The sequence below is a fragment of the Apium graveolens genome, chromosome 8, assembly GCF_009905375.1.
Source record: "Apium graveolens cultivar Ventura chromosome 8, ASM990537v1, whole genome shotgun sequence".
Taxonomy (NCBI): Eukaryota; Viridiplantae; Streptophyta; class Magnoliopsida; order Apiales; family Apiaceae; genus Apium; species Apium graveolens.
In genome coordinates, this window is record NC_133654.1 from 18,136,470 (window position 1) to 18,162,355 (window position 25,886).

General features: G+C 32.7%; 1 protein-coding gene across 1 annotated transcript; it reads left to right on the forward strand.

Moving 5' to 3' along the window:
- The first annotated feature begins 7,937 nt into the window (after positions 1-7,937).
- On the forward strand, positions 7,938-10,031 carry LOC141679345 (uncharacterized). The gene is made up of 6 exons (XM_074485847.1): positions 7,938-7,977; positions 8,035-8,147; positions 8,448-8,889; positions 8,937-9,008; positions 9,389-9,732; positions 9,972-10,031. The coding sequence occupies exons 1-6, from the start codon at positions 7,938-7,940 to the stop codon at positions 10,029-10,031; spliced, it is 1,071 nt and encodes a 356-aa protein (XP_074341948.1).
- The last annotated feature ends 15,855 nt before the right edge of the window (positions 10,032-25,886 follow it).

A 25,886-nucleotide genomic window follows, 5' to 3' on the forward strand; every position in this document is an offset into this window, starting at 1 on the left:
GGTTCCCGGGCTTGGGAAAAACGGAAGGGCGTTGATTTAAGTTAAATAAATATAAACACAAGCAGATCATTACGCTGAAGATGTAATTGGTGCAACGGGAGGATATTGTCCTATCAATTACGAATAATATAATTTAGCTTCATAATTAATGTTCATGTCAGCATGATATTTAATATTGTGAGCGGATTCCAATTTTATTTGGTGCTCGGAGCTTACATCATTTCTAGTCCTATATACATGTACTCGGTCTCTAATCCCATTCATTTGTATAGAGTTTTCTTAATGTTAGACATGTATTTTAAGTTGAATAAAAATTATACTTTTATAATTTATTTTTAATTTTTTTTATATTAAATTTTAAATATTAAAATTTTATTTTAAAAATAAAATAAAATAAAATAATTTATATAAATATATTATAAATAAACATTAAAATACGTGCCGGTTTGGTACTAAGTGGAGACTGAGGCAGCATAGATTAAGAAGGACGTCATATTTGAATTGATGGGATTCTTATACGCTTTTACCCAGGTATACCAAGTGATAGCCCAGCCCAATAAACGTCAAAAAGAAGTGATAGACCAATAATTGTTAGGGATGGCAACGGATCGGGTTCGTAAAATCCAAATCTAAATCCAAATATTTTCGGGTTATCCAAATCCAAATCCGTTGGGTTCCAGATTGGATCGGGTATTTTTCGGATATCCAAAATTACGAATAATATAGTCAAATTTAATATTATTTACACATACAAACACTATTAATCACATTTATATGATAGCTAAAATTAAAATATATTAACTATAAATAGTTAAACACATTATATTGCACGGGTTTACATGGTGAGTAATATCTAAGATATGTTAATAACATAATATTTAGTATTTTATCATAAATTATTATTTTTATAAATATATACAAAGTACATCTTACATTATAAAAGCTGATTTTGATATAAAAAGTTATAATTCACTAAATAAGTGTTGACAATCTTGATAATAATCTATTTTTACACAAATAATAAAAGAAAACTATGTAAATTATACGTATTACATCTAAAATATTACATATAATCTATAATAAATGTGTCCGGTTTTAATCGGATTTCAGGTTTGGATCGGGTTTGGATTGAATTTCGGATTTCGATCGGGTATCGGTTTGGTATAGTTGAAATCCAAATCCAAATCAAAATCCAAAACTTCGGGTTCGGTATATCCAAAATTTCGGATCGGATATCCGTCGGATCAGATTAATTTGCCATCCCTAATAATTGTCAAAGTGTCAAAGTAAAAAATCCAGCTTATCATTTTGGGGCGGACCCGACTTCAAGGCATCTTGTGAGAATAAAAAGTAGGGGTGTACAGACGAACCGCTCAACCGCATCCAATCGCTCAACCGCTCGCAACCGAACCGCATTTTGCGGATAATCGCGAAACGCGGGTTGGTTGTAGATTTAAATTTTAGAAACTGCTCATTCGCGGTTTGGATGCGGTTTTAAATATTTAAAAATCGCAAAATCGCAACCGCAACCGCAACCGCAACAGCAAATCGCAACATATATTTGTAATAAAATATATTTCCAAAAATCTAGTTGATATCATATAAATAGGGCTGAGCAAAACCGAACCGAAACCGAAAAACCGAACCGAACCATGCTAATTCGGTTCGGTTCGGTCCTAAAGTTTTCAGATATTCGGTTTATTCGGTCCGGACCGAATAGACCGAAATAAAATTCGGTTCGGTTCAGTTCTTTTCACAAATATTTCGGTCTGGACCGAATAGACCGAATAAACCAAATCATAAATACTATAATTTTGTATTATATATATTTTACATATATCTTAAAAATTATAATCAAAATTTTTAATTTATAATTATATTTATGGAGTATTAGAACTCTACATATCACATTACTTTAATTATATTTTAAAATTTACAATTTATGATTTAATTTTTAATAAAATTGTTTTTTTGAAAAAAAATTTCTGTCTATTCGGTCCAAAATCGGACCGAACCGAATTATTTCGGTTCGGTTCGGTCCGGTCCATAATATAACTTCGGTCCGGTTCGGTCCAAGAAAAAATGACTATTCGGTTATTCGGTCTATTCGGTTCGGTCCGGTTTTGGACCGAACTTGTACCGAACCGACCGAATGATCAGCCCTACATATAAATTAATAAGTATACACATTTATTAACTAATCTTAGGTTAATGTTAGGATTTCGTTCATAAGATTCACAATAATTAGAAGATATATAATTAAACAAATGGAAAATGTAATCAGCATATATTTTTTTTTATTATTTTCTTTTTTCTTTTCTCTCACCTCCATATTTTTGTATGTTTTTAATATCCTTGCTACACACAGAGTATTAGTTTGTATTTTATTTTTCAATGTAAATTTATCACGTAACTTAAACTTGAATTTATTAATATTCCGAATTTAATTTTTTATAAATTATTAATTATTTTAAAATAAGTGGTTGAACTGCAAACCGATCCGCAATAACCGCAAATTCGCAACCGCAATAGACGCGGTTAACCGCAACCGCAAATGCGGTTGCAAATGACAATTTTCTAAAACCGCTCTACGCGGTCTGGTTCGACTTTTATCCTAAAACCGATCCGATCCGAACCGCGTACACCCCTAATAAAAAGCATATGGTTTCAAAAAAGATGAGTAGGAAAAATGATAAATGACACCAAGGGTGGAGAGATGTAAAAAAGCCCATCCGGCCGGGTTTTATTCGGGTTTTAAAAAATTTATTTTTTTAAAAAACGGACCGGGTTGAGCTTTTTTAAAAATCGGGCCTGACCGGACCGGGCTTTCTAAGAAATATAAGGCCCGTTTTAGGTCCGCGGGCCGGGCCGAACCGGGCTTTATCCGGACTTTTTATTTATATATTAAAAAAATATTTTAATATTTTATAATTCGAATTATGAGTAGTTTATATACCGAAGAAAATAATATCTTGATATATCAGATAGACTAGTTTAGACACCGAAATAAATAATATAATATATAAATAATCAGATATACCTTAATTTCTTCTAACATTATAATATAATATTTGAAAGATCATAAAAAATATTGTATATTTTAAAATTTTATATAAAAAATTTGGATTTTTAATAGGGCTTTTCAAAAAGCCTGGGCTTTTATCCGGGTCGAACCAGACTTTTATCCGGACTTTTTTAGATCCGGACTTTTATCCGGATTTTTTTAAATCCGTGCTTTTAAGGCTTCGGGCCGAGCCATATTTTTGAGAAAAAAAGAGGTCCATTTAAGGCCCGCGGGCCGGGCCGAACCGAGCCGGGCTTTTTTCAGGATGGGACTTTTCGGGCTTTTTTCCGGATAGGATCGGATCGGATTTCGGGTTTCAGATTTTTTGAACATCTCTAGGTGGAGTATCCCGGAAACGAATATAGGCGTTTGTGAATAATATTCGGGATTAACTTGTTTAAATGAATTTGCTTTGATTTTTTTTTTTAAAATTAGTTGATTTTTAATATAAAAATAAGTTTGGATAATCAAAAAAAGTCAAGCTTGACTTTTCAATTATTTGACTCGTTTAACTCTGAATGGCTCGAACTCGGTTTACATGACTCGGCTCGGTTAAAATATATATTACAAATAATTAATTATTACTAATCACTTAAATATTTTATTATTAAATTTTTCTCATCATTTATTAATAATTTAATTAATTTATAAAATATTGTTCATATTTCTAAATTAAACATTTAATTTTTTGTAAGTAGATTATCAAATATTGTGAGTATCAAATATTATTATCACGGTCAATTTGTCTCCAGTTCTTCACATTTTCATAAATACAATTAAACAATTTATAGTTAAAAATACTAAATCTATCTATTTATTATATATATAATAAGCAACTAGGGGGTTTATGCGACATTTTATTCATATTAAAAATACTATTTTCCCCTCATATTATTAAATTTTAATGATATTGTATTTAATGTCCATGCATTAATTGTTTCTAATTTATTTACATGTATTAATTAGTCATTATTACAGATATATTCATTACAATTTCATTATTTATATTAATATTTTAGTACTTTACATTAATTTTACATTTGTCTCATTCTAATTTTAACACTAATTGATAACATAATATTTGGATTTTATTATTTTGAGGGGATATATTCATTACACTGATTATATTTGTTGGGTTTTGTGGAGTCTATTAATTAAGCCCATGAAAATAGACTATTCAGATTCAGATTAGTTTATGGATTAGTCTACTTTTCAGATTTGGACTGTAATTTTGATTTAGGCCTAGTTTCTTCTCTTATAAATACTCATGTAATTGTAAAATCATAACACAACAAATTGTGAGAGATCAATACAAAATTAGTGCGGCTTGTGGAGTAGGAATTTCCGAACCACGTAAATCTTTGTCTTGTGCGATTGTCGTTTATTTTCTTGTTCTTGTTTATTCGCTTTGTGTTTTGCTTTCGTTGTTGTATACTCAACAACTGGTATCAAGAGCCTAGGTTTTCAGGCGAGTGGGAGCGATGGCAGAAGACGGGAAGGTAAAGATCGACAAATTTGATGGAAAAGATTATGGGTTTTGGAAGATGCAAATTGAGGATTATTTGTATCAGAAAAAACTACATTAACCGCTGGAAGAGAAGAAACCAACTGCAATGAAGGATGAAGACTGAAAGCTTTTGGAAAGGAAGGCTCTGAGGGTTGTCAGTTTGACTTTGGCGAAGAACGTTGCTTACAATATCGTCAAGGAAACGATAACTTATGGTTTGATCAAGGCTTTGTCAAACATGTATGAGAAGCCGTCTGCTTCAAATAAGGTGTATTTGATTCGCTTGTTAGTTGCCACTAGATTGAATGAAGACGATTGTGTTGCTGATCATGTGAACGAATTTAATTCCATCCTAGCAAGATTGGCATCGGTGGATATTAAATTTGATGATAAAGTACAAGCCTTGTTGTTGGCATTCTCATTACCAGACAGTTGGTCGGGATTTGTCACTGCTATAAGTAATTCATCTGGGAGCGGTAAGATGACTTTTGATGGAGTTCGAGATTCGATTCTTGGAAAAGATATTCGTAGGAGAAACTCTGGAGAGTCGTTCAGGTTCCTTGTTGAGTGCTGAGAGTAGAGGCAGAAAGTTTGAAAAGGGGCAGAATAAGGGGCAGTAGCAGATCGAAGTCACTGAAGAGAGGACAGTCCAAAGATCGCAAGGATATTGTTTGTTGGAATTGTCAGAAGAAGGGTCACTTCAAAAATCAGTGCACGGCTCCCGCGGCTCCTAAAGGAAAGAGTAAAGAGGATAATTCAGCTAACGTAGTTGAAGAAGTGGAGGATGACGATGCTTTGATTTGTTGTGTTGAATGTTCGGTTGAATCATGAGTTATGGATTCTGGTGCATCATTCCATGCTACCCCTTGCAAGGATTTAATATTAAATTTCAGAGTTGGAAATTTTGGTAAAGTTCGTCTTTCTGATGATGAGACTTTGGATATTGTGGGCATGGGAGATATTAATCTCAGAATCTCTTTGGGAACTAGCTGGACGTTGAAAGATGTAAGGTACATTCCTGGACTGAAGAAGATGTTATTATCTGTGGGTCAGTTAGATAAGGAAGGGTATCGAGTTACTTTCGGAGACGGACAGTGGAAGGTTATAAAGGGGAATTTGGTCATTGCTCGTAGAGAGAAAAAGGGGACTTTGTACATTGTTAAACAATCTAGCTATGAAGCAAATGCAGTTGCTGATGAGATTGAGTCTTCAACTTTGTGGCACCAAAGGCTTGATCATATGAGTGAAAAAGGTATGAAGCTGTTAACTTCGCAGGGGAAGATTCCAGAGTTGAAGAATGTGGAAGTTGAATTCTGTGAGCCATGTGTTCTTGGAAAGCAAAAATGTGTTACTTTTGCAAAATGAGGGAGGACCCCCAAAGCTAGGAAGTTAGAGCTAGTTCATACATATGTATATGGTCCAACAACAGTTGCGTCGTTGGGTGGATCTCGCTACTATATCACTTTCATTGATAATTCCACTAGAAAGGTATGGGTTTATTTTTTGAAGAATAAATCAGATGTGTTTGCTACTTTCAAGAAGTGGAAGACTGAAGTTAAAAATCAGACCAGTTTAAAAGTGAAGAGTTTGATGTCAGATAATGGAGGTGAATACAGTAGTGATGAGTTTAAAAGTTATTGCGCGGAATTTGGGATTGGAATGATTAAAACTATTCCAGAGATGCAGAGCGCATGAATAGAACCTTGAATGAGAGGGCCAAGAGTATGAGATTACATGCAGGGTTGCCAAAGATGTTTTGGGCTGATGCAGTTAGCACAAGCTGCGTATCTCATAAATAGAGGACCTTCAAGTCCTTTGGGGTTCAAGATTCCTGAAGAAGAGTGGCAGGAAAAAGAGGTAAATCTTTCACACTTGCGAGTTTTTGGTTATGTTTCTTATGTGCGTGTTAAAGATTTCGACAGGGACAAGCTTGATCCGAAAGCAAAGAAGTGTATCTTCATTGGTTATGGCTCAGATGATATGAGTTACCGTTTCTGGGATGAACTGACTAAGAAGGTCGTTAGAAGTAGAGATGTTACTTTTAATGAGAATGCAGTGTATAAGGATAAACTTGTAGTCAATTCTGAGTTTACAAAGGAACAACCTGAGAAAGAGGAAGCAGTGCTTGAAGATATTACAGAAACAGATCTTGCAGGAAATAGTGGGAGTTCGGAGAATGTTGATGACAGGGTTCCAGTAACTCCATAGACCGAGGTAAGAAAATCTAGCAGAAGTGTGAGGCCACCACAAAGATATTCTCCTTTAGCATATTATATGTTATTGACTGAGGACGGGGAGCCTCAGTGTTATTCAGAGGCAGTACAAGTGCCTCTGGAAAGCCAAACAGAAAAGAGCTCATAGACACTTGTGCAAAAGAAATTAGTCTTATTATTCATACTAACAAAGACGCTTATGATGATCAAAACACAGTTTTATTATTGATCGAACATAAAACTCTAGGTGTCATTAATAATTTTATTAAAAACACCATTTAGGAACCAGTCATGAGTCCCGTTACAGCCTTTGAAAATGTATTAGATGGCATCTATACAATGTTCTTAGGAATTAATCAAGCTTCTGATAAACTGCAGGAGTTATTAAGAATAAAAGAAAAGGCAAGAACTAGGATCACTAATATGCAGCTTTGCGATATATGTTTCCTAGATCAATTTTTCTGTGATTATGAAAAATATCTATACCAATTAGATGACCAAGCGGAATATGTGAAGTATGTAAAATACTATCTCCTCAAAATTCCACTGGTAGGATTAAAAGCTTTAGAAAGATTTAATCTAGAAGCTACTGGTCCAGCAGAGTATAGTTTAGCCTATGCTCAAAGAATTGTTAAAGAGGAAATCTCAAAAATTTGCGATTTAACAAAGAAACAAAAGCAGTTGAAATCTTTTAGCAAACAGTGTTGTGAAAAGATTGTCGAAAAACCATTTGAGTATGGATGTAGGAAAACTTCTTACAAGAAGCACTACAGGAAGAAGTCTTATAAACATAAGACTACTTACAAGTTTATTAAGAAGAAGAATCCTTATAAACCAGGTAAGTATTTCAAGAAAAAATCGTCCAAGAGATTTTCTAATGACAAGAAAAAGTTTTGCCCAAAAGGCAAGAAAAATTGCAGGTGTTGGATCTGTAACGAAGAAGGGCATTATGCAAATGAATGCCCTAATAGAAAGAAGAATGACGGCAAGGTCCAAATGCTAGAACAAGTTTATTCTTTAGGATATATTCCTATTGAAGACCCTTATGAAGATACTCAAGAAGTATATTCAATTGAAGAATTGGACCCTGGACCAATAGAATCAGATTCTAATGAATCAACTTCCTCAGAATCCGACTGAAGAAGAAGAAGTGATGACCAACATCACTAATCCAAACTCTATTTATATCTCAGGTAAGTTAAAATTTACAGGATATAAACAGATTGAATTACATTGTTATGTTGATACAGGCTCCAGCCTTTGCATAGCAAGTAAACATGTTATTCAATCAGAACAATGGATTAACGCAGAAAGACCTATACAAGCAAAAATTGCTAATGTGAGCACCATTACAATCAGCAAGGTATGTAAAGACCTTAATATACTGATAGCAGGTGAAATATTTCATATTCCTACTGTTTACCAACAGGAAGCTGGAATAGATTTTTTAATTGGTAATAATTTCTGCCAATTATATGAACCATTCACTCAGTATACAAAAATGATTATACTAACCCTTTCAGGTCAAGAAGTATATATCAGAAAAATAACAACAGCTCGTAAAGTTGGAGTTCCAGGTTACCTAGAATCAATGAAAAAGAATTCTAAAACCAAAAAACCTGATGCTATTAATATCAACACTAATAAAATTTTTCTTTTACAGAGGGGGAATGATGTTATTAGAAGATTCAAAGAATTAAATGATTGTAAAAATTTAATTCTTGATATAGAAAAGAAGACTATAATCGAAGGATTATTAGACTCTGTCTGCTCAGAAAATCCACTGGATCCTACAAAGACCAAAAAATGGATGAAAGCAGCAATCAAGCTCAGAGATCCTAAAACTGTAATCAAGGTTCGACCTATGAAGTACAGCCCACAAGATCGTAAAGAATTTGGCATACAAATTCAAGAGCTTCTGGATATGAAGATCATCATACCCAGTAAATCACCTCATATGTCACCAGCATTTCTTATAGAAAATGAAGCTGAGAAGGGAAGAGGGAAGAAAAGAATGGTAGTCAACTATAAAGCAATCAATGAGGCTACAATAGGAGACAGCCATAACCTACCAAATAAGGATGAACTTCTCACCCTTATCCGAGGTAAGAAAATGTTCAGTTCATTAGACTATAAATCTGGTTTTTGGCAGGTATTGCTAGACGAAGAATCACAGTTATTGACAGCATTTACATGTCCCCAAGGACATTATCAATGGATCGTGGTGCCATTCGGTCTTAAGCAGGCTCCTTCCATTTTTCAAAGACACATGCAGGATGCATTCAGGTCATTTGAATCATTTTGCTGTGTTTATGTTGATGATATCCTTATCTTTAGTGATAATGAACAGGATCATTTAAGGCATTTAGCAGCAGTTCTAAAGAGATGTCAACATCTTGGCATAATTTTATCCAAGAAGAGCACAACTTTTTAAAACAAAGATTAATTTCTTAGGGTTAGAAATTGATCAAGGAACGCACTGTCCTCAAGCTCATATTCTGGAACATATTAATAAATTTCCGAACAAACTTGAAGACAAAAAACAGTTGCAAAACTTTTTAGGTATATTAACTTATGCATCTGATTATATTCCAAAACTTGCAGCCATTCGTGCACCTTTGCAGGTTAAGCTCAAGAAAGATATTCCTTGGGAATGGAAAGATTCAGATACTGATTACATTTGTAAGGTAAAAAAGAATCTGAAGGGTTTTCCAAAACTTTATCATCCAGAGCCGGATGACAAGCTTATCATTGAGACAGACGCTTCAGGCGAATACTGGGGAGGAGTTCTCAAAGCAGTTAATTCTGATAAAGAATTAATATGCAGATACGCTTCAGGAAGCTTTAAAGATGCCGAGAAAAATTATCATTCAAATGAAAAAGAATATCTGGCAGTCATTAGAGTCACTAACAAATTTTCTATTTATCTAACTCCGGTCAAATTCTTGGTAAGGACTGATAATAGAAACTTCACTTATTTTCTTCGTATTAAGTTACAGGGGAATAATAAGCAAGGAAGATTAGTAAGATGGTAGCAATGGTTATCTCGCTACAGTTTTGATGTAGAGCACATCGAAGGAGTTAAAAACTGCTTAGCAGACTTTTTAACAAGAGAATTTCAGAAAGATCAGGTAAACACATTATTATAACGATGTGATGTTTTATACTGTTTTACACTGTTTTTCAGGAATCCAAAGCCACTTTTCAGGCTATAAATATAGAGGAATTCAGGGTAAAGAAAGTGTAATAACCCCAATTTTTGGGAATTTTTGAAACCCTTATGAATAGTGTTTTTGCTGAATGAGAAAACTTTTCATGCCACACTATGTAGGGGTTCTGTTATGGATATTCTGAGATTTTATTAGTACTCTATATGGTATATAAGTGTATGTAAAGATCGTCAGAATCCAATTCCGAACACTTTGATTTTTCCCGAAAATCCACTAGATACGGAAAGAATTGAGTATAAGGTAACATGATTAAAAGGATTTAAATTCAAGGATTATAAGAGAGGATCATAAAAGGAATATAATGTATTGAGAAAGGTTAAGGGAACCCAAGTAATAAGATCCCGGGTATGATCCCTCAAACGATAAACGAGAACGAAAGTTAAGTGAACCGTATAACAGATCAGCGGTCATTAGCCAAGTAATTAAGAGCTAATCAAAGAGGTTAGTGATGATGATGTCACCACACCAACAAGAAGATGACAAGTGTGGGAAGATGACATAGGAGGATGACATAAGCATGACCAAAGGGAAGGTATTGTTGGTTGATTTCAAGCCACACAAATTTTACCATGGTTAAAAGGTAATTAACAAAACAAAAGGATATCAACCAAGCTTTTTATGCACAAAGATCAAGAAAACAAAGCAAGCTTCTCTCTCCCCCCTTTTCATCTTCTTCATTTCGAATTTTTCACCAAAATGGTGAATTAGAAATTCAAAACACAAGCTATACTCCATGGAAAATTATAAGGTTTGTTTCTTTGGATCCTATATTTCATAACTAAGAAGAGCAAGTAGTTTGAGTGCTTGAATCAAAGGTTTTCTATCTCAAACAAATCATTTTAGTTTAGGGTGAATAGTAACTTTCAAGAACAAATTTGTGATTCTTGATTTTATTTGCAAGGTCAAGGTAGCTTAAGCATATATTAAGGCTTCCATGGACATTCCAAGGATCTTTCATGGATTAAAAGCTTCAAGGAAGGTATAATCTCTTAACCAAGATTTGTTATTGAATGTTAAGAGCATAATATGAGTAATATAGTTCATGAGAGGCTTGATGGTTGTGTATGTAGAGATTAGTTGGTTTTGGGTTGTTTTTGGAGTTGTAAATCTTGGTTGTTGATTAATGAACTTAAGTGTAGTTTAAATTCATGATAAATAATAGTATAAATTGTTAATGTTGAGTTGTTGGGGCTGTTATGATAAAGTATGGATGGAGTTTTGATTGGGTTGTGAATTGGGATTGATTGGTGGTTGAATTGGTTGGTAAAATTTTGGGAAATCGCGTAAACATAGCCGTCGTAATGTCCAATTTTCTTTGGACTGTTTTTGTGCATAACATTAGGACCCGAGAACCCACTGCTAGATTATGACCACTGCCATGTTTAGATAGCTCATGTTACGAGCTTCGTTTTGATATGTAGTTCGTTTGATTCCGATGTACGGTTTAGGAAAAACGACCGTTTTAAGTAACGGCGTTTCGCGAACGAAACATTTCCCCTCGCCTTACTTTGAAACCTTGGTTAAAGACCTTAAAGGACTAATTGGAGTATGAAACAATTATGTAAGGTGGATTAGGTAGTTGGTAAGGTACTCGCGAAAGAATCTCCATAAAACCCTTAATGGTTAATTTATTAAAAATGGTGGAGCCGAGAGTACTCGAGCGACTTAAGTAAACCGTTAAGCGCTAAAGCGAACATTAGGACTCTAAATGGTTAAAGTCTAGTTTCTTAAGCGACCGGGGTTTAATTCCGACTTATGTTGTTGTTCATAGGTTATCGGACCCACTCTAAGCGTAAGTCTATCCGGGAGCACTCAGGCAAGTTTTCTACCCGTTATACTGTTGTTGTGATGTATATATGTATATGCATTATCTTGCGATAGATGCATGATGTTTATATTAGCAAATGTTGCAATATATTGAAGCATGCTGCTATGGTATATATATGCATGCCTGTTTCATATTCTTTCAATATATATCTGTTGGTTCAGTTGATAATACCTATGCTAGAGGATAGCGGTAACTTGCATATACCCTTAGTATAGAGACCCAAAGGTGAAAATATTTTCAAAAACCGGGAGTCGAGGATCCCGAGTAGATTTTATATATATGGATATGGATATATATATATATATTTATATATTTATATATATATGGTTATAGTTTTCCAAACTATTAATCAAATAAGGTTTATTCGATAACTTGAAACTTTATTTTATTATTGAATATTATTTCGAATATTATTCGAGGGCTTATGACTCCTTTTATTTATTTATCTGAATATTATTTAAATATTCATTCGAGGACTTATGACTCTTTTATATTATTATGAATATTATTTGAATATTTATTTGAGGATCTATGACTCCGATTATTTGCTGAGGTATATACTTTATTTTATTAAAGAATAAGGTGTCAATAATCAAACTTATTTTCGATTATTCAAATAAAGATAATACTTTCATATAAGTATATCTTTGGTTATTTAATACTCGTTTCAAGTATAAATTTTAATACTTCTACTTCAATTATTTTTATAAAGAATATTCTTTATGGGAATATTATTTAAATAATAATATTCAGTCATTTTCTAAATATTCTGGGGACTGATTTACTTCATTAAATCAGCCTTACTCCAAACACTCTTTAAAGTGTTTTCGAGTCTTCAAAATAATTTTTAAAAGTCAGAGCGGATCCCAAAACTCATTTTTATATTTAAAATCTTCCTTTTTAAAGGGGATTTAAATACTCGCTCAAAACCTGGGGAATCCGGCTCTGTGGTGTATTTTATATTCGCAACGAGGTTGCAGATTTGGTAAATGAATTGATTACTTGCCCAACGTTCGGGAAGTAAGCCCATCTCATTGAGTCGGCATAAGCGACAGGTCGGGGTACGGTCTATTATTGTGTAAGTGGCTGGGTGGCAGTCCATCAACGCGTGAGGGGCCGGGGTACGGTCTAGCGCGAGGTCCTAATGCGGCCAGGGTGATGACCGGTGAGGAATTCATCCATCTACAGTAGAAAAGGTTACTTATTGGTATCTTTGCCTGATCAGCGAGATATCGGGTTTATGCCAAAATTCTTTTCCTTTCCAAAATTCATTGGATGTTTCAAACTCTGTTCATACTTTACATAACAGAGGTTCCAGGAAATGTTTAAGAGATATATATATGTGGATATATATATATCGGGACTAAATAAAGTATCTCGTAACTTTATTTCATTCAATAATATTTCAAAGATTGAATCTATTCAAATCTTGTTTTGTAGTCTCATCTATGTGATGAACTTTTGAAACTGGTTATAACTTGAACGGTGGTAGTTCAAGTAGTATTGGGAAAGATATAAGTATATTGGGGTATTTGGTAACCTCATCTTTTAAACTTATATCTAGTTAATAATTGTCTTATGAATGATAAAGATTTTCAGAAAAACGTTGAGACAAGGTTAGATGTATGAGATCACCTTGCAACGATATTTTTTTTATATATACAGTTATACACTGGGATTTTGTGTATATTATGCATGGAAGAGGACTTCCAATATTTTGAAAAGTATATATGTATATATACTGAATATTTTGCGACTTCATCGCATTAAGATATCAAACTTGGTTCATTTCTTTTGACCAAGACTTTCATGAGTACTATGAGAAGGCTCATATACTAGTAAGTATATACTAGTAATTATCTTACACACGATAAAAGATTCTAGTAAGTATCCATTTAGATACTTATATTATTGTTATCACTATATATTATCTTGCGAGCTGTAAGGCTCACTCTTGCTTTATTTCTTCATCACACAACAACAGTTAGGAAAGATGGCCAGACTCCAGCAGACCCAGCGCAAGCGCGTGGGAAGCGTCCCGCGTCTTCCCGATGATGTTGTGGCTGCTATAGCTGCAGAGGTAGATCTATTGGTAGATCAGGCATTCTATTTTTGAGAATCAATTATGTATAATTATAACTTGTGGCAGATAATGGCAATTAACTGTAAATTATCAAGTAATCATTTTGGGTTGTAATAACTTTTAAATTGTGGATTCAAAGACTTGTACTTATTTAAATTTCATCTCTGAGACAATAACGGGTTGTGGTGTGTGTTAGTGTGGGGTCATAGCATAAGGTTATTTATTATTGATTTAGTGAAGTGATATTATGGAAAGAAAGACCGTGACGACCCGGATCCCCGACCCCGGATCTGGGGGTGTTACAGAAAGCACCAACAAATCTTTATTCCAAACCTTGAATACATATAAGGCTTCTTTGCCTACATACATCTCTTTCTTTGAGATTACCATAAGCCTGTAGCTATGGACAAACTAGTAATGCAAGAAGCTATTGTTATGAAGAAAATTCAGCTGTTACAAGATGAACTTCTTATAATTCGTGTTGAAATGGAATTTGTAAGAAGGTTTCAACCTTTTGAACAACAAAAGGTTATTTCAGAACCTTCTTCAGTAATGAACAATTCTGAAACTAGCCCGGAGCAAACGGCTACCGGTAAAGGCTCAACAAATCCGTTGACACCTGTGGATTTGGTAAAAATCCAGACTGAGGTTTATACCTCACAACAAATGGTTACTTCATCACCATCTTCAGAATTGAACAAAGATGAGTCTATTCCTGAGCAAACGGCTCCAGGTAAAGAAATAACAAATCCGTTAAAGGCTATTGCTTTGCCAGAAAGCAAGACTGAGGTTCAAACCTCCATAACGTTAGAAAAAACCTCTAATTTAAATTTGAGGCCTAACGGGGGAATTCAAATCCCTACAAAGACTGAAGGTCATACTTCAGCTGTCCCGAACAGATACAAAGGCCATAAAACCTATTATGTGGTGTTTAATGGTCCTAATGCAGGAATATACACTACATGGGAGATAGCTGAGAAAGCTGTAAATGGATTCTCAGGCATCAAACATAAGAAGTACAAATCCTTTGCTGAAGCAAAAGTTGCAGCAAATCTTTATACTACACAAGAATTCAAGCCACCTCTCCAGTTGATTAATTCTGTAGAAGCATTACATCCAACTTATGCGGGGGCAATAACTCACCCAAAAGAAAGTTCTAGCAAAACTATTTTGGGAAACATCCCAAAATTTCAGCAGCTGTTAATACAAACGGAAGAAGATACCATTGAGTCTTATTTTTCAGGATTTAATTATCTTTATCAATATAGAAGAATAGCCACTGGAAAGGAATTCGTTAGTGAACATTTCTTCACCACAGATAAGAAGAATGTTAGCTACTTCAATTTCTATCCCAATGCTGATCCATATATGGTCTATGAAGCATACTAATATGGACTATTAGCACAAGTTTATCCTGCTAATAACCTTTTGGAAATTTCTAGGTTCCCCAAGGAATTTAGAAAAGCAGTCAAAACATTTAAAAACAATTTTCTTAAAGGAAAAGAGATCGACCTCTTCATCAAAACCACTAGTACCATTATGTGCTAGGAAAATGAAGAAGAATACGATTGTCCACCCAATCAACCTTTACATTATATTCAGGTTGGTCCTGCCAAGGAAAAGATCTATTCTCCAAGCCAAGCAATGGAACCTACACTGGAGAAGAATGATTTAAGAGCACTGGCTGAAAATAAGTTATTGATTTTAATCAATAAGTTATTTAGTGTTCAAAAGGAAGATAAGCTAAAAGTCAATTTAGCTACAACACATGCCTTAATGACCTCTTATTCCCATAAAGGATTAAGTGAAGATGACTACAATAAAGTGGTCGCTTTTAGAAGGCAATTATTACATAAAAATGCTGTTGGATCGCATCAAGAAATCTTCTGCAAGAAAAAGCTAAAGGAAATAAGCAAATTCGGCATCCATCTCGAATGTCAAATCTGCGGTGTCACCACTCCAGACAAAGAATCTGGAAAAAGAATAATGGAGGACCCCTCCACTTCAGCAGAAGACAAAGGACTTTTGCCTAAAGTAGGAATACTGCTCAAAGCAAAACCAGGACAGCGTTTTTAAAGATTATCTTTTTGAAAAAGATAAGGAATCTACTTTATGAAAAGCAGAAGGCATCTACTTTATGAAAAGCAGAAGACAACTACTTTATGAAAAGCAGAAGACATCTACTTTATGGAAAGCAGATAGCATCTACTTTATGAATTATTAGAAGAGGAAATCAGTAATCGATGAGGAGATGAGTTCTCTTGAGAAGAATGAGACTTGGTCTTTAACAGAGTTACCAGCAGGAAAAAAGGCTTTACAGAATAAGTGGGTGTTCAGGATCAAAGAAGAACATGATGGCAGCAAAAGATACAAGGCAAGGTTAGTAATCAAGGGTTATTAACAGAAAAAGGGTATTGACTATACCAATATATTTTCTCCCGTTGTTAAGATGACTGCAGTTATAATTGTGCTAAGTATTAGTGGCTGTAGAGGAGTTACATCTAGAACAACTAGATGTTAAGACCTCGTTCTTACATGGTGATCTTGAGGAAGACATCTACATGGTTCAGCCAAAGGGATTTCAGATAGCTGGGAAAGAAAACCTTGTTTGCAAGCTTATAAAAACTTGTATGGTTTAATGCAAGCACCGAGACAGTGGTACTTGAAGTTTGACAGCTTTATGATGAAGAATGGGTACACGAGGAGTGCTATGGATCATTGTTGTTACTTTAAACAGTTTGATTCATCTTATATCATATTGTTGTTGTATGTTGATGACATGTTGATAGCAGGATCAAATATGAGGGAAATCAACAGGTTAAAGAGACAGATGTCTGAGGAGTTTGAGATGAAGGATATGGGTGCAGCAAAACAAATACTTGGTATGAGCATCATAAGGGATAGAGCTGAAGGTACTCTAAAATTATCTCAAGAGAAGTATGTTCAGAAATTATTGCAGAAATTCAGTATCCAGGATGCGAAGACCAGAAGTACACCGTTGGCGAGTCACTTTAATCTCACAAAGAAGCAATCACCTAAAACGGATGAAGGCAAGAAAGATATGGCTAAAGTTCCTTATGCATCTGCAGTTGGCAGTTTAATGTATACTATGGTGTGTACAAGGCCAGACATTGCTCATGCAGTGGGAGTTAGCAGATTTATGTCTAATCCAGGAAGAGAGCATTGTGAAGCAGTCAAGTGGTTGTTACACTACTTGAAAGGCACATCCAAGGTTGCACTATGTTTCAGTAAGAAAGATGTTATCTTGGAAGGGTTCTCTGATGCAGATTTGGGTGGATGTTTGGATACAAGAAAAAGTACAACGGGTTATATTTTCACTTTGGGTAGCACCGCAGTTAGTTGGATGTCTCAACTTCAAAAGAGTGTTGCTCTTTCAACCACAGAAGCAGAATATATGGCTATCTCTGAAGCTAGCAAGGAGATGATTTGGTTGAAAATTTTTCTTGAGGAGTTGGGAAAGAAACAGGCGGACAATGCTTTGTATAGCGACAGTCAGAGTGCTATTCATCTTGCGAAAAATCCCGTGTTTCATTTTAGGACGAAGCATATTCAGCTGAGATATCACTTTACAAGAGAGTTGATAAGCAATGGTACTTTGTCCTTGAAGAAAATCCTTGGTTCAAAGAATCCTACAGATATGTTGACCTAAGGTGGTTACGAATGAAAAGTTGAAGCTTTGCGTAGCTTCAACTGGCCTTCAGAATTAATTGATGAGAAGGCGCTGCACTAGTTAGAGTTATTGATTGAAGAATTGATTTTACTAGACTTACAAGAGTGAAGTGAAGATTGGCCAAACTCCAAGTGGGAGATTGTTGGGTTTTGTGGAGTCTATTAATTAAGCCCATGAAAATAGACTATTCAGATTCAGATTCAGATTAGTTTATGGATTAGTCTACTTTTCAGATTTGGACTGTAATTTTGATTTAGGCCTAGTTTCTTCTCTTATAAATACTCATGTAATTGTAAAATCATAACACAACAAATTGTCAGAGATCAATACAAAATTAGTGCGGCTTGTGGAGTAGGAATTTCCGAACCACGTAAATCTTTGTCTTGTGTGATTGTCGTTTATTTTCTTGTTCTTGTTTATTCGCTTTGGGTTTTGCTTTCGTTGTTGTATACTCAACAATATTCTCGGAAAACAACGCTGTTAGAGTTAGTAGACTTGAGTACGAAAAATGTAAAGTAATTTTTAATGGTAGAGGTAATGGAGATTATTATAGGAATATCGTTTGACCAAAACTAAACATAAATAGAGACATGCTAGAGTTTTCGTAAATGGAAAATTGATTATGACAACAATTGTTAATCGTATGGTGAAGTAATTTGTCAATGAATGAATGTAGAACGAATACACACGTGAATAAATATGAAGAGTCATTTATAAAAAAATCTACGGGGGTTGTGAGAAATTTTATACATGTTAAAATTACTATATTGCCCTATAATATTATATATTAATGACATTTTATTTAATACATATTTAGTAATTGCATTTTTATTGGAATTGAATTGAATTTAATATACATGTATTAGTCTTTATTACATATAAGAATTACAATTTAATTATATATGTTAACAGTTTAATAATTTACATTAATTATACTTATTAGATTATAATTTTAATACAAATTGATAATATAATATTTAAAATTTATCATTTTGAGGGGAAATATTCATTATAACGATTATATTCAAGGAAAAATCGTTGTTAGAGTTAGTGCACTTGAGCACGAAAAATGTAAATATTTTTAATGGTAACAGTACCGTAAAATATTATAAGAATATCAATATTATAAGAACATCGTTTGATCAAACTAAACATAAACAGAGTCAAATTAGGGTTTTCATAAATGCCAAATTTACTATGACATTGATTACTAAACGCGTGTGAAGGAATTTGTTAATAAATTTAAAATGACATTTTCAGAATACACATGCAAATCAATATAAAGAGTCATTTATAAAGTAATCACAAATTGTGTAAGGTCCCGTAAGAGGGCTATATTAAGCTAGAAGGGGGTTGAATAGCTTAATTATCAATTTCGAAATTATTATGACGTTTTAAAATAATTTATCCCTTTATAAAGTGCAAGAAAGAAAATACCACACGGTAATTTTATCCTAATTCGCGATGGCGCAACCTCTAATAGATTCGCTCAACCCTACATCCAGTCCCCGAGCTCTTCTCCCAGAATCGGGATTTTTCCTTATAATAAACTCGCTCCTTTAGTAGGCGGAAAAACCTTTACACCCTTACAAATATTTTTTTGGTGCGTAACACAAGGGTTACCACCTCAAAATAAATGTAATACCTACACAACTTATCTTAGACAATAACTCCTCGCTATTTCTTCAAAGTTGATGTAGAATCCTTTGTATGGACTTGGCTTCCTTAGCTTTTGTCGATCTTGGATCTTAATGATCCGGTCTTGGGTCTTTCCTATTCTTCATGGTGCGAAGACTACTAACTCCCCAATAGTACGTCTAGGACTTGGGTCTTAGAACGAGAATCACCTCACGTCACTTCACCTCACTACAAAACTAATAAGACAATCCACAAGACAACAAGTATAGAAAAAAGTTATTTTGAACTCGTATGTTACTGTACTAGCCCACAAGATAGTATAATATTTAAATAAGAATATTAAAACTAAATATATTTACTTGACTTAAGATAATAAGTAATAGTCCAAGGATATTTATAATTACTCCTTTATAAATTAAGTTAATTTGTGGCGTAATTTGAGAAGTCTTTTATGTAAAACACTTATGGCTGTGACTTTTTTTGTATTATTCTTCTTTCGATATATATTTATGGATCGAAGGATATTTTAATTACAACCTCGGAGTTGTAATTAACCTCTAAGCTTGTTGGCTTAAGGATTTAATGTATACTTGTGTATTGACGATTATATAGTCAAAGTATACTTTTAACTTCAAGCACGATTTATAAGATTTATTAGTCTTAGTCAAGATCCAGATAAGTGAAGTGTAAGTAATTGACTTAAGATTTGTGCTTTTGAAGTTTAGACGAATAATTACGAGTAGTTTATATATATATATATATATACATCGTATTATGATCCCACGGAACACTAAAGATGTCAGAAGGGGTTTATACGATATGTCTCGTAATTGTTTATATACACGATATGTGTTATGTAAGATCCAATTAAATAAAGTGCAATTAATTGGCTAACTCGTGGATTTGATTCGTCTTTAAATTTAACAGATGATTAAGAAGTGTTTATAGATAGATTTATAATCCCCCCGGAACACTAAAGATGTTAGAAATGATTATACGATACTTCGTCATATTTTATGTGCACGATAGTTGTTAGCCAATATCCAAATAAATAAAGTTCGAGTAATTGGATAACTCATGAACTTAATCTGAAAGGCATATGTCATAGCCTATTTGTTTATTCGAGGATTTAACTCAACTCAAATAAGAATATAATAAGTAAATAGTAGATCCACCGTCAAAGAGATCTCTCAAAGTAACATCTGTCAAAGGATTCAGAAACAATGTTCATCTACAGACTTGAGAAATTACTTCACTGGAAGAAGTTCAAGAAATTGATCAAGCCTTAGTGATATAAATCAAGATTGTGGATTTAATTAAGTGACAGAGATCTTGTCAGGGTATCAATTAATTACAGGTATTTAATCTGAAGAAAATCAAGTTATTAAAGTCAAGACATGAAGAAACGTCACAGAAGTTAGTCACTAATGAACCAGACAGTACATCGAGTGTCAACATTGAAGTGGGGAAATTGATTCATAATTTTCAGAAGATTTTCAGAAGAATGGTTGCTGTTCAAGAGTAGTATTAATTCTCTATTAATTAATTAAGTCATATAATTTAATTAAGAAAATAAATTAAATCTGTAAAGATTAATTTATTGATTAATTGAATTAATTGATTAATTAATTCTGAATTAATATTAAGAATTTTTTGAATTATAATTGAATTAAAATCAGTTTTAATTCAGTAAGACAATTGAGATTGAACTGGCATGCCAATCTGGATTGTCATACCGATTGTCATACCAGGCCATTCCTGATTGTCTAACCGAAAGTTCTACTGGAAGGAGAATTGTCTTGCCAGTTCATTTTGATAGTCTTGCTAGTTCATTCAATTGTCTCACCGAAAGTCATGGTGGTTCAACAGATTGTCTTGCTAGCTCAACGGATTGTCTCGCCAGTTCAGTTGATTTATGGTGATTGAATATAAAGACAACCAATTCAGACAATTATAACTGACTACAACATTCAATACAAAGACCATCAAACTCAAGAACACAGACAGAAAAAGAAGCAGCCGCCAAAATTAAAACTCAACGGCATTTTCAGCTCATTAATTTCTAGACATTAATGTTAAATTTAAACCACTAGAAATCATTATCTTGTTCTTGTATAACTATCTAGCGGATCAAAATCCCTAGAACTTAATCTCAAATTGCTTTTAGCATTTGATCCTTTTATTACAAAAAAAGAAATAAATTCATGTCGAATTTATTCTAGATTTGTAATAATTTAATTGAGATTAATTCCTTGTAAACGATACCGTTATTTTAACACCTTTCAAGTTTAATAATAGTTTTATTTAACTTGAATTTTGTTTCATTTTTTATTCCGCATTTAATTCGACCAAACGATATAGTTTGTATTCAACCCCCCCTTCTACAAACATATTAGGACCGAACATAATCCGTTATGGTATTTGACAAATTACGAAGTTTTTATAGATCATTTTTATAATCCCCGGAACACTAAAGATGTTAGAATGGATTATACGATACTTCGTAATATTTTATGTGCACGATATTTGTTAGACAAGATCCAAATAAGTTAAGTGCAAGTAATTGGCTAACTCGTGAACTTATGTCAAATAAAATCTCACCCTTGGAGATTAAGTACTTTTCCTTATAGATCTTCTTTTTGAAATGATTTTTTGAAGATCAAGTACTTATTTGAATTCTGAGTTCGAATCTTAGTTCTCTTTTCGCTTGAGAACTTTCTTTATAAGAGATCTCGTATTATAGTTTAAGATTAAGTAGATAAGTTAAGTACAAATCTCAAATAAAAAGAACTCAAATAAGAAGTTAAAAGTTACTACTTTTGAGAAACAGTCGCAAAAGTTCGTGGAGGTTCGGCCGAATTTTGGCACTTTGGTCGAACTTGGGCAGCCCTCCGGGAGGCCGGGGAGTGGTGATGGATAAGCTCACTTGGTGAGATTAAGTTTGGTTGGGTGAAGTTAAGCTTGAATTTCAAAAACCTTGTATATATGTATAAATATATATATATATATATATATATATATAAGAGAAGATTTTTGAGAAGAAGCATGTGTTTAGAATTTGAAAGAGATGAAGAGAGGATACTTCTTGAAAAAAATCCCAGCAATTTTGTGGCTCTTTATCTTGAAGAAAATGGGTTGGGGTGGTGGTTTATTTATATGAGAAGTTGGGTGGATTGAATGGTGGAGATTTGAGGAGAATGGATGGTGGATGATGTAAGTGGTATAGATTGATGACATGGAAAGCAAAGTGTGTTAGTTGTATTTTTTTGCAACTTGACATATGAGACAAACAAGTTTATGGAGTTTCAAATCTCAGCTGATTTATGAATATAATAATATATCTTTTCTTTTAATCATTGTTTAATTACTTAATTAAGCATTAAGCACCAATAATTATGACCACCTTAAATACTCCTAAATAAATACCATAAAAAATATGATAAATATCTAAATATTATAAATGATGTCTTGCAAATTTTGGTCAACCTTGGTCAATGATAACTAAGTCAAACGTGGTCAACTGTAGGACCAATTGCCTCGATTTTAGTGCCTGGACAAAAATTCTCAAAATGTTATCCATACCAAATTTCAAGTCATTTTAGCATGTAAAAGTGTAAGTCATATGTCATAGACCTATTTGTATATTCGAGGATTCAACTCAACTCAAATAAGAATGTAATAAGTAAATAGTGGATCGACCGTCAGAGAGATCTCGCAAAGTAATATCTGTCAAAGGATTCAGAAACAAGGTTCATCTACAGACTTGAGGAGTTAATTCACTGGAAGAAGTTCAAGAAGTTGATCATGCCTCAGTGATATAAATCAAGATCGTGGATTTAATCAAGTGACAGAGATCTCGTCAGAGTATCAATTAATTACAAGGATTTAATCTGAAGAAAATCAAAGTGTCAAAGTCAAGACATGAAGAAACGTCACGGAAGTTAGTCACTCATGAACCAGACAGTACATCGAGTGTCAACGTTGAATTGGTGGAATTGATTCATAATTCTCAGTGATTTTCAGAAGATATTCAGAAGAATGGATGCTGCTCAGGGTTAGTATTAATTCTCTATTAATTAATTAAGTCATATAATTTAATTAAGAAAATAAATTATATCTGCAAAGATTAATTTATTGATTAATTAAATTAATTGATTAATTAATTCAGAATTAATTTTAGGAATTTTCAGAAGTTTAATTGGATTAAATTCAATCTTAAATCAACAAGACAATTGAAAATGAACTAGCATGACAATCTGGATTGTCATACCGATTGTCATGCCAGTTCAAAAGATTGTCCTACCGATTGTCATGCCAGTTCAAAAGATTGTCCTACCGATAGTCATGCTGGTTCAAACGATTGTCTTGCTAGCTCAAAAGGATAGTCTCACCGATTGTCATACAAGCTTAAAGGATTGTCATTCCAATTCAATTAATTCGGCTGTTGATAAATAGAAGCAGAAGTCATTCAACTCAATAATCTCAATCATACAGAACACATTCAAGAACAAAGAAAAGAAAGCAGCCGCCTTGAAACATTTTATTTTCTTCTCTGCTTACATCAAGATCAAAATTCTAGTTTGTTAATGTTAAATCCAAACCACTAGAATTATTTATCTTGTTCTTGTGTAACAATCTAGCGGATCAAAATCCCTAGAACTTAATCTCAAATCGCGTTTAACATTTGATTCTAATTATTGCAAAAATAGAAAAAGTTCATGTCGAATTTATTCTAAATTTGTGATAATTAATTTGAGATTAATTCCTTGTAATCGATACAGTTGTTGTAACACCTTTCAAGTTTAATAATATTTTTATTTAACTTGAATTTTGTTTCACATTTTTTATTCCGCATTTAATTCGATTATTCGGTACCGTTTGTATTCAACCCCCCCCTTCTACAAACACATTGGGACCTAACAAAAAGTATTTTATCTAAAAATAAAACTGTTCAGTCAGTTTTTTCTTCCGAGTAGAAATATCATTGGTCGATCAAGAAATGAAGGAGATGGATCTTTTGACCAAAGTTTTGACTTGAATAGATACTTAAAATATATTTCCTAATATATAAAATATATTTGGATGGTAGGAATTGTTTTTGATTATTTTTGAATAATTTTCCCCGAGAAATGCTGATTTTTCGAAACGGGAGAAAATTACTATAAGTATATATGGAATGAGTTATAAAACTGGATATTAATATTTTAACCCTGAATATTAATAAAATTTGAATAAAAACTCTTTTGATTGATGTAGTAATATATTTTAGAGCGAAGAGTGAAATATGTTTGTTATAGCACGAGCCTTCTAAGGAATATTTCTGATACATTCCTTTTTCGAGCTTGTTGTCATATTGATGTTGCAACAGAGATCTAAAAAATATCATATCTTGATATTTTTTATTTTATAACATTGCCTTGGAGATATATTTTATAAATATATAATTTTGATGATTCAAAATACTGGAATATCTTTTTTATATTTATATTTATAATATAAATATATTTGAAAATAGTTTTGCTATTTTGACTGTTTGACTTTTGATTTGGATCAATTAAATTCATGTCCTACTGGAGAGGATCTACGTGTATTTAAATTTTATGTTTAATCGTACAAATACCAAAGTAAATAACATATCGAAGATATCCTTTTAAATTGTATATCCCGAAAAGTAAATAATAAAACAGATAATACACATGCATGTAACAACATATATACATATAATTTATCTGTCATCTTTCATATTGAATTATTATATTTAGACTATAAAAAAAAATAAACTCATGTCAATGTAATAAATATCAAAATTTCATGTTTAAAAGAATAATTAAATAAAGGGGATCATTAATATTACAAAACATTATCATGTCAAGATACCGATCATATAACTAATTTAACACTAACTCATTTATCGTAAATATGTAGATATATCAAATATTTTAGAAAAACTAATAATTATTATATAATTTACCCGTGCCTTGCTAGTTTAAGTAAAATATCAAAACATAATAAATTTTCAACATCGATAATTTTAAAATTACTGTACGATTTCTAAAATTATGAATGTCTCAATAATTTAAAACTAAATTGTATAGATTCTTGAAACTAGACTTAAAAAATAAATAAAAGGGTTAATTATCAAGTAGGTCACTCACTGCGTCCAAATGTATCAAGTGAGTCACTGATTACAAAACTGACTCAAATGAGTCACTCATTTAAAAAGTTATATAAAAAATATCACTCTATTGTTAGTCGAAATTCTTAAAAATATTATATATTGAATTTCGCACATTTTTATGAATGATATTACATCAAAATGAAAGATTTTGAGTTATAGTATTTTAGATAATATTTTAGATTTTTTAAAATTTATTTACTATTTATTTTTATTTAAATCAAATAAAACAATAAAAAAATTAAAAATAAATATTTGATAAAATTTTAAAAATCTAACAATATTATGAAAAATAGTAAAACTCGAAACATTTCATTTGGATGTAATATCATTCATTAAAAATGTGTCAAATTCAATAAATAATACTTTTAAGAATTTTGACTAATGATAGAGTGATATTTTTTATATAAGTTTTGAAATGAGTGACTCATTTGAGTCATTTTTGTAGTAGGTGACT

What these genes read in the sequence shown, in the direction of transcription:
- LOC141679345 (XM_074485847.1), top strand. Translation starts at nt 7,938, where the DNA reads ATGACCAACATCACTAATCCAAACTCTATTTATATCTCAG. An exon ending in GACATTATCAATGGATCGTG is followed by an intron (nt 9,009 to 9,388) that starts GTGCCATTCGGT and finishes CAAAACTTGCAG; the next exon opens with CCATTCGTGCACCTTTGCAG. An exon ending in TAACTCCGGTCAAATTCTTG is followed by an intron (nt 9,733 to 9,971) that starts GTAAGGACTGAT and finishes ACTGTTTTTCAG; the next exon opens with GAATCCAAAGCCACTTTTCA.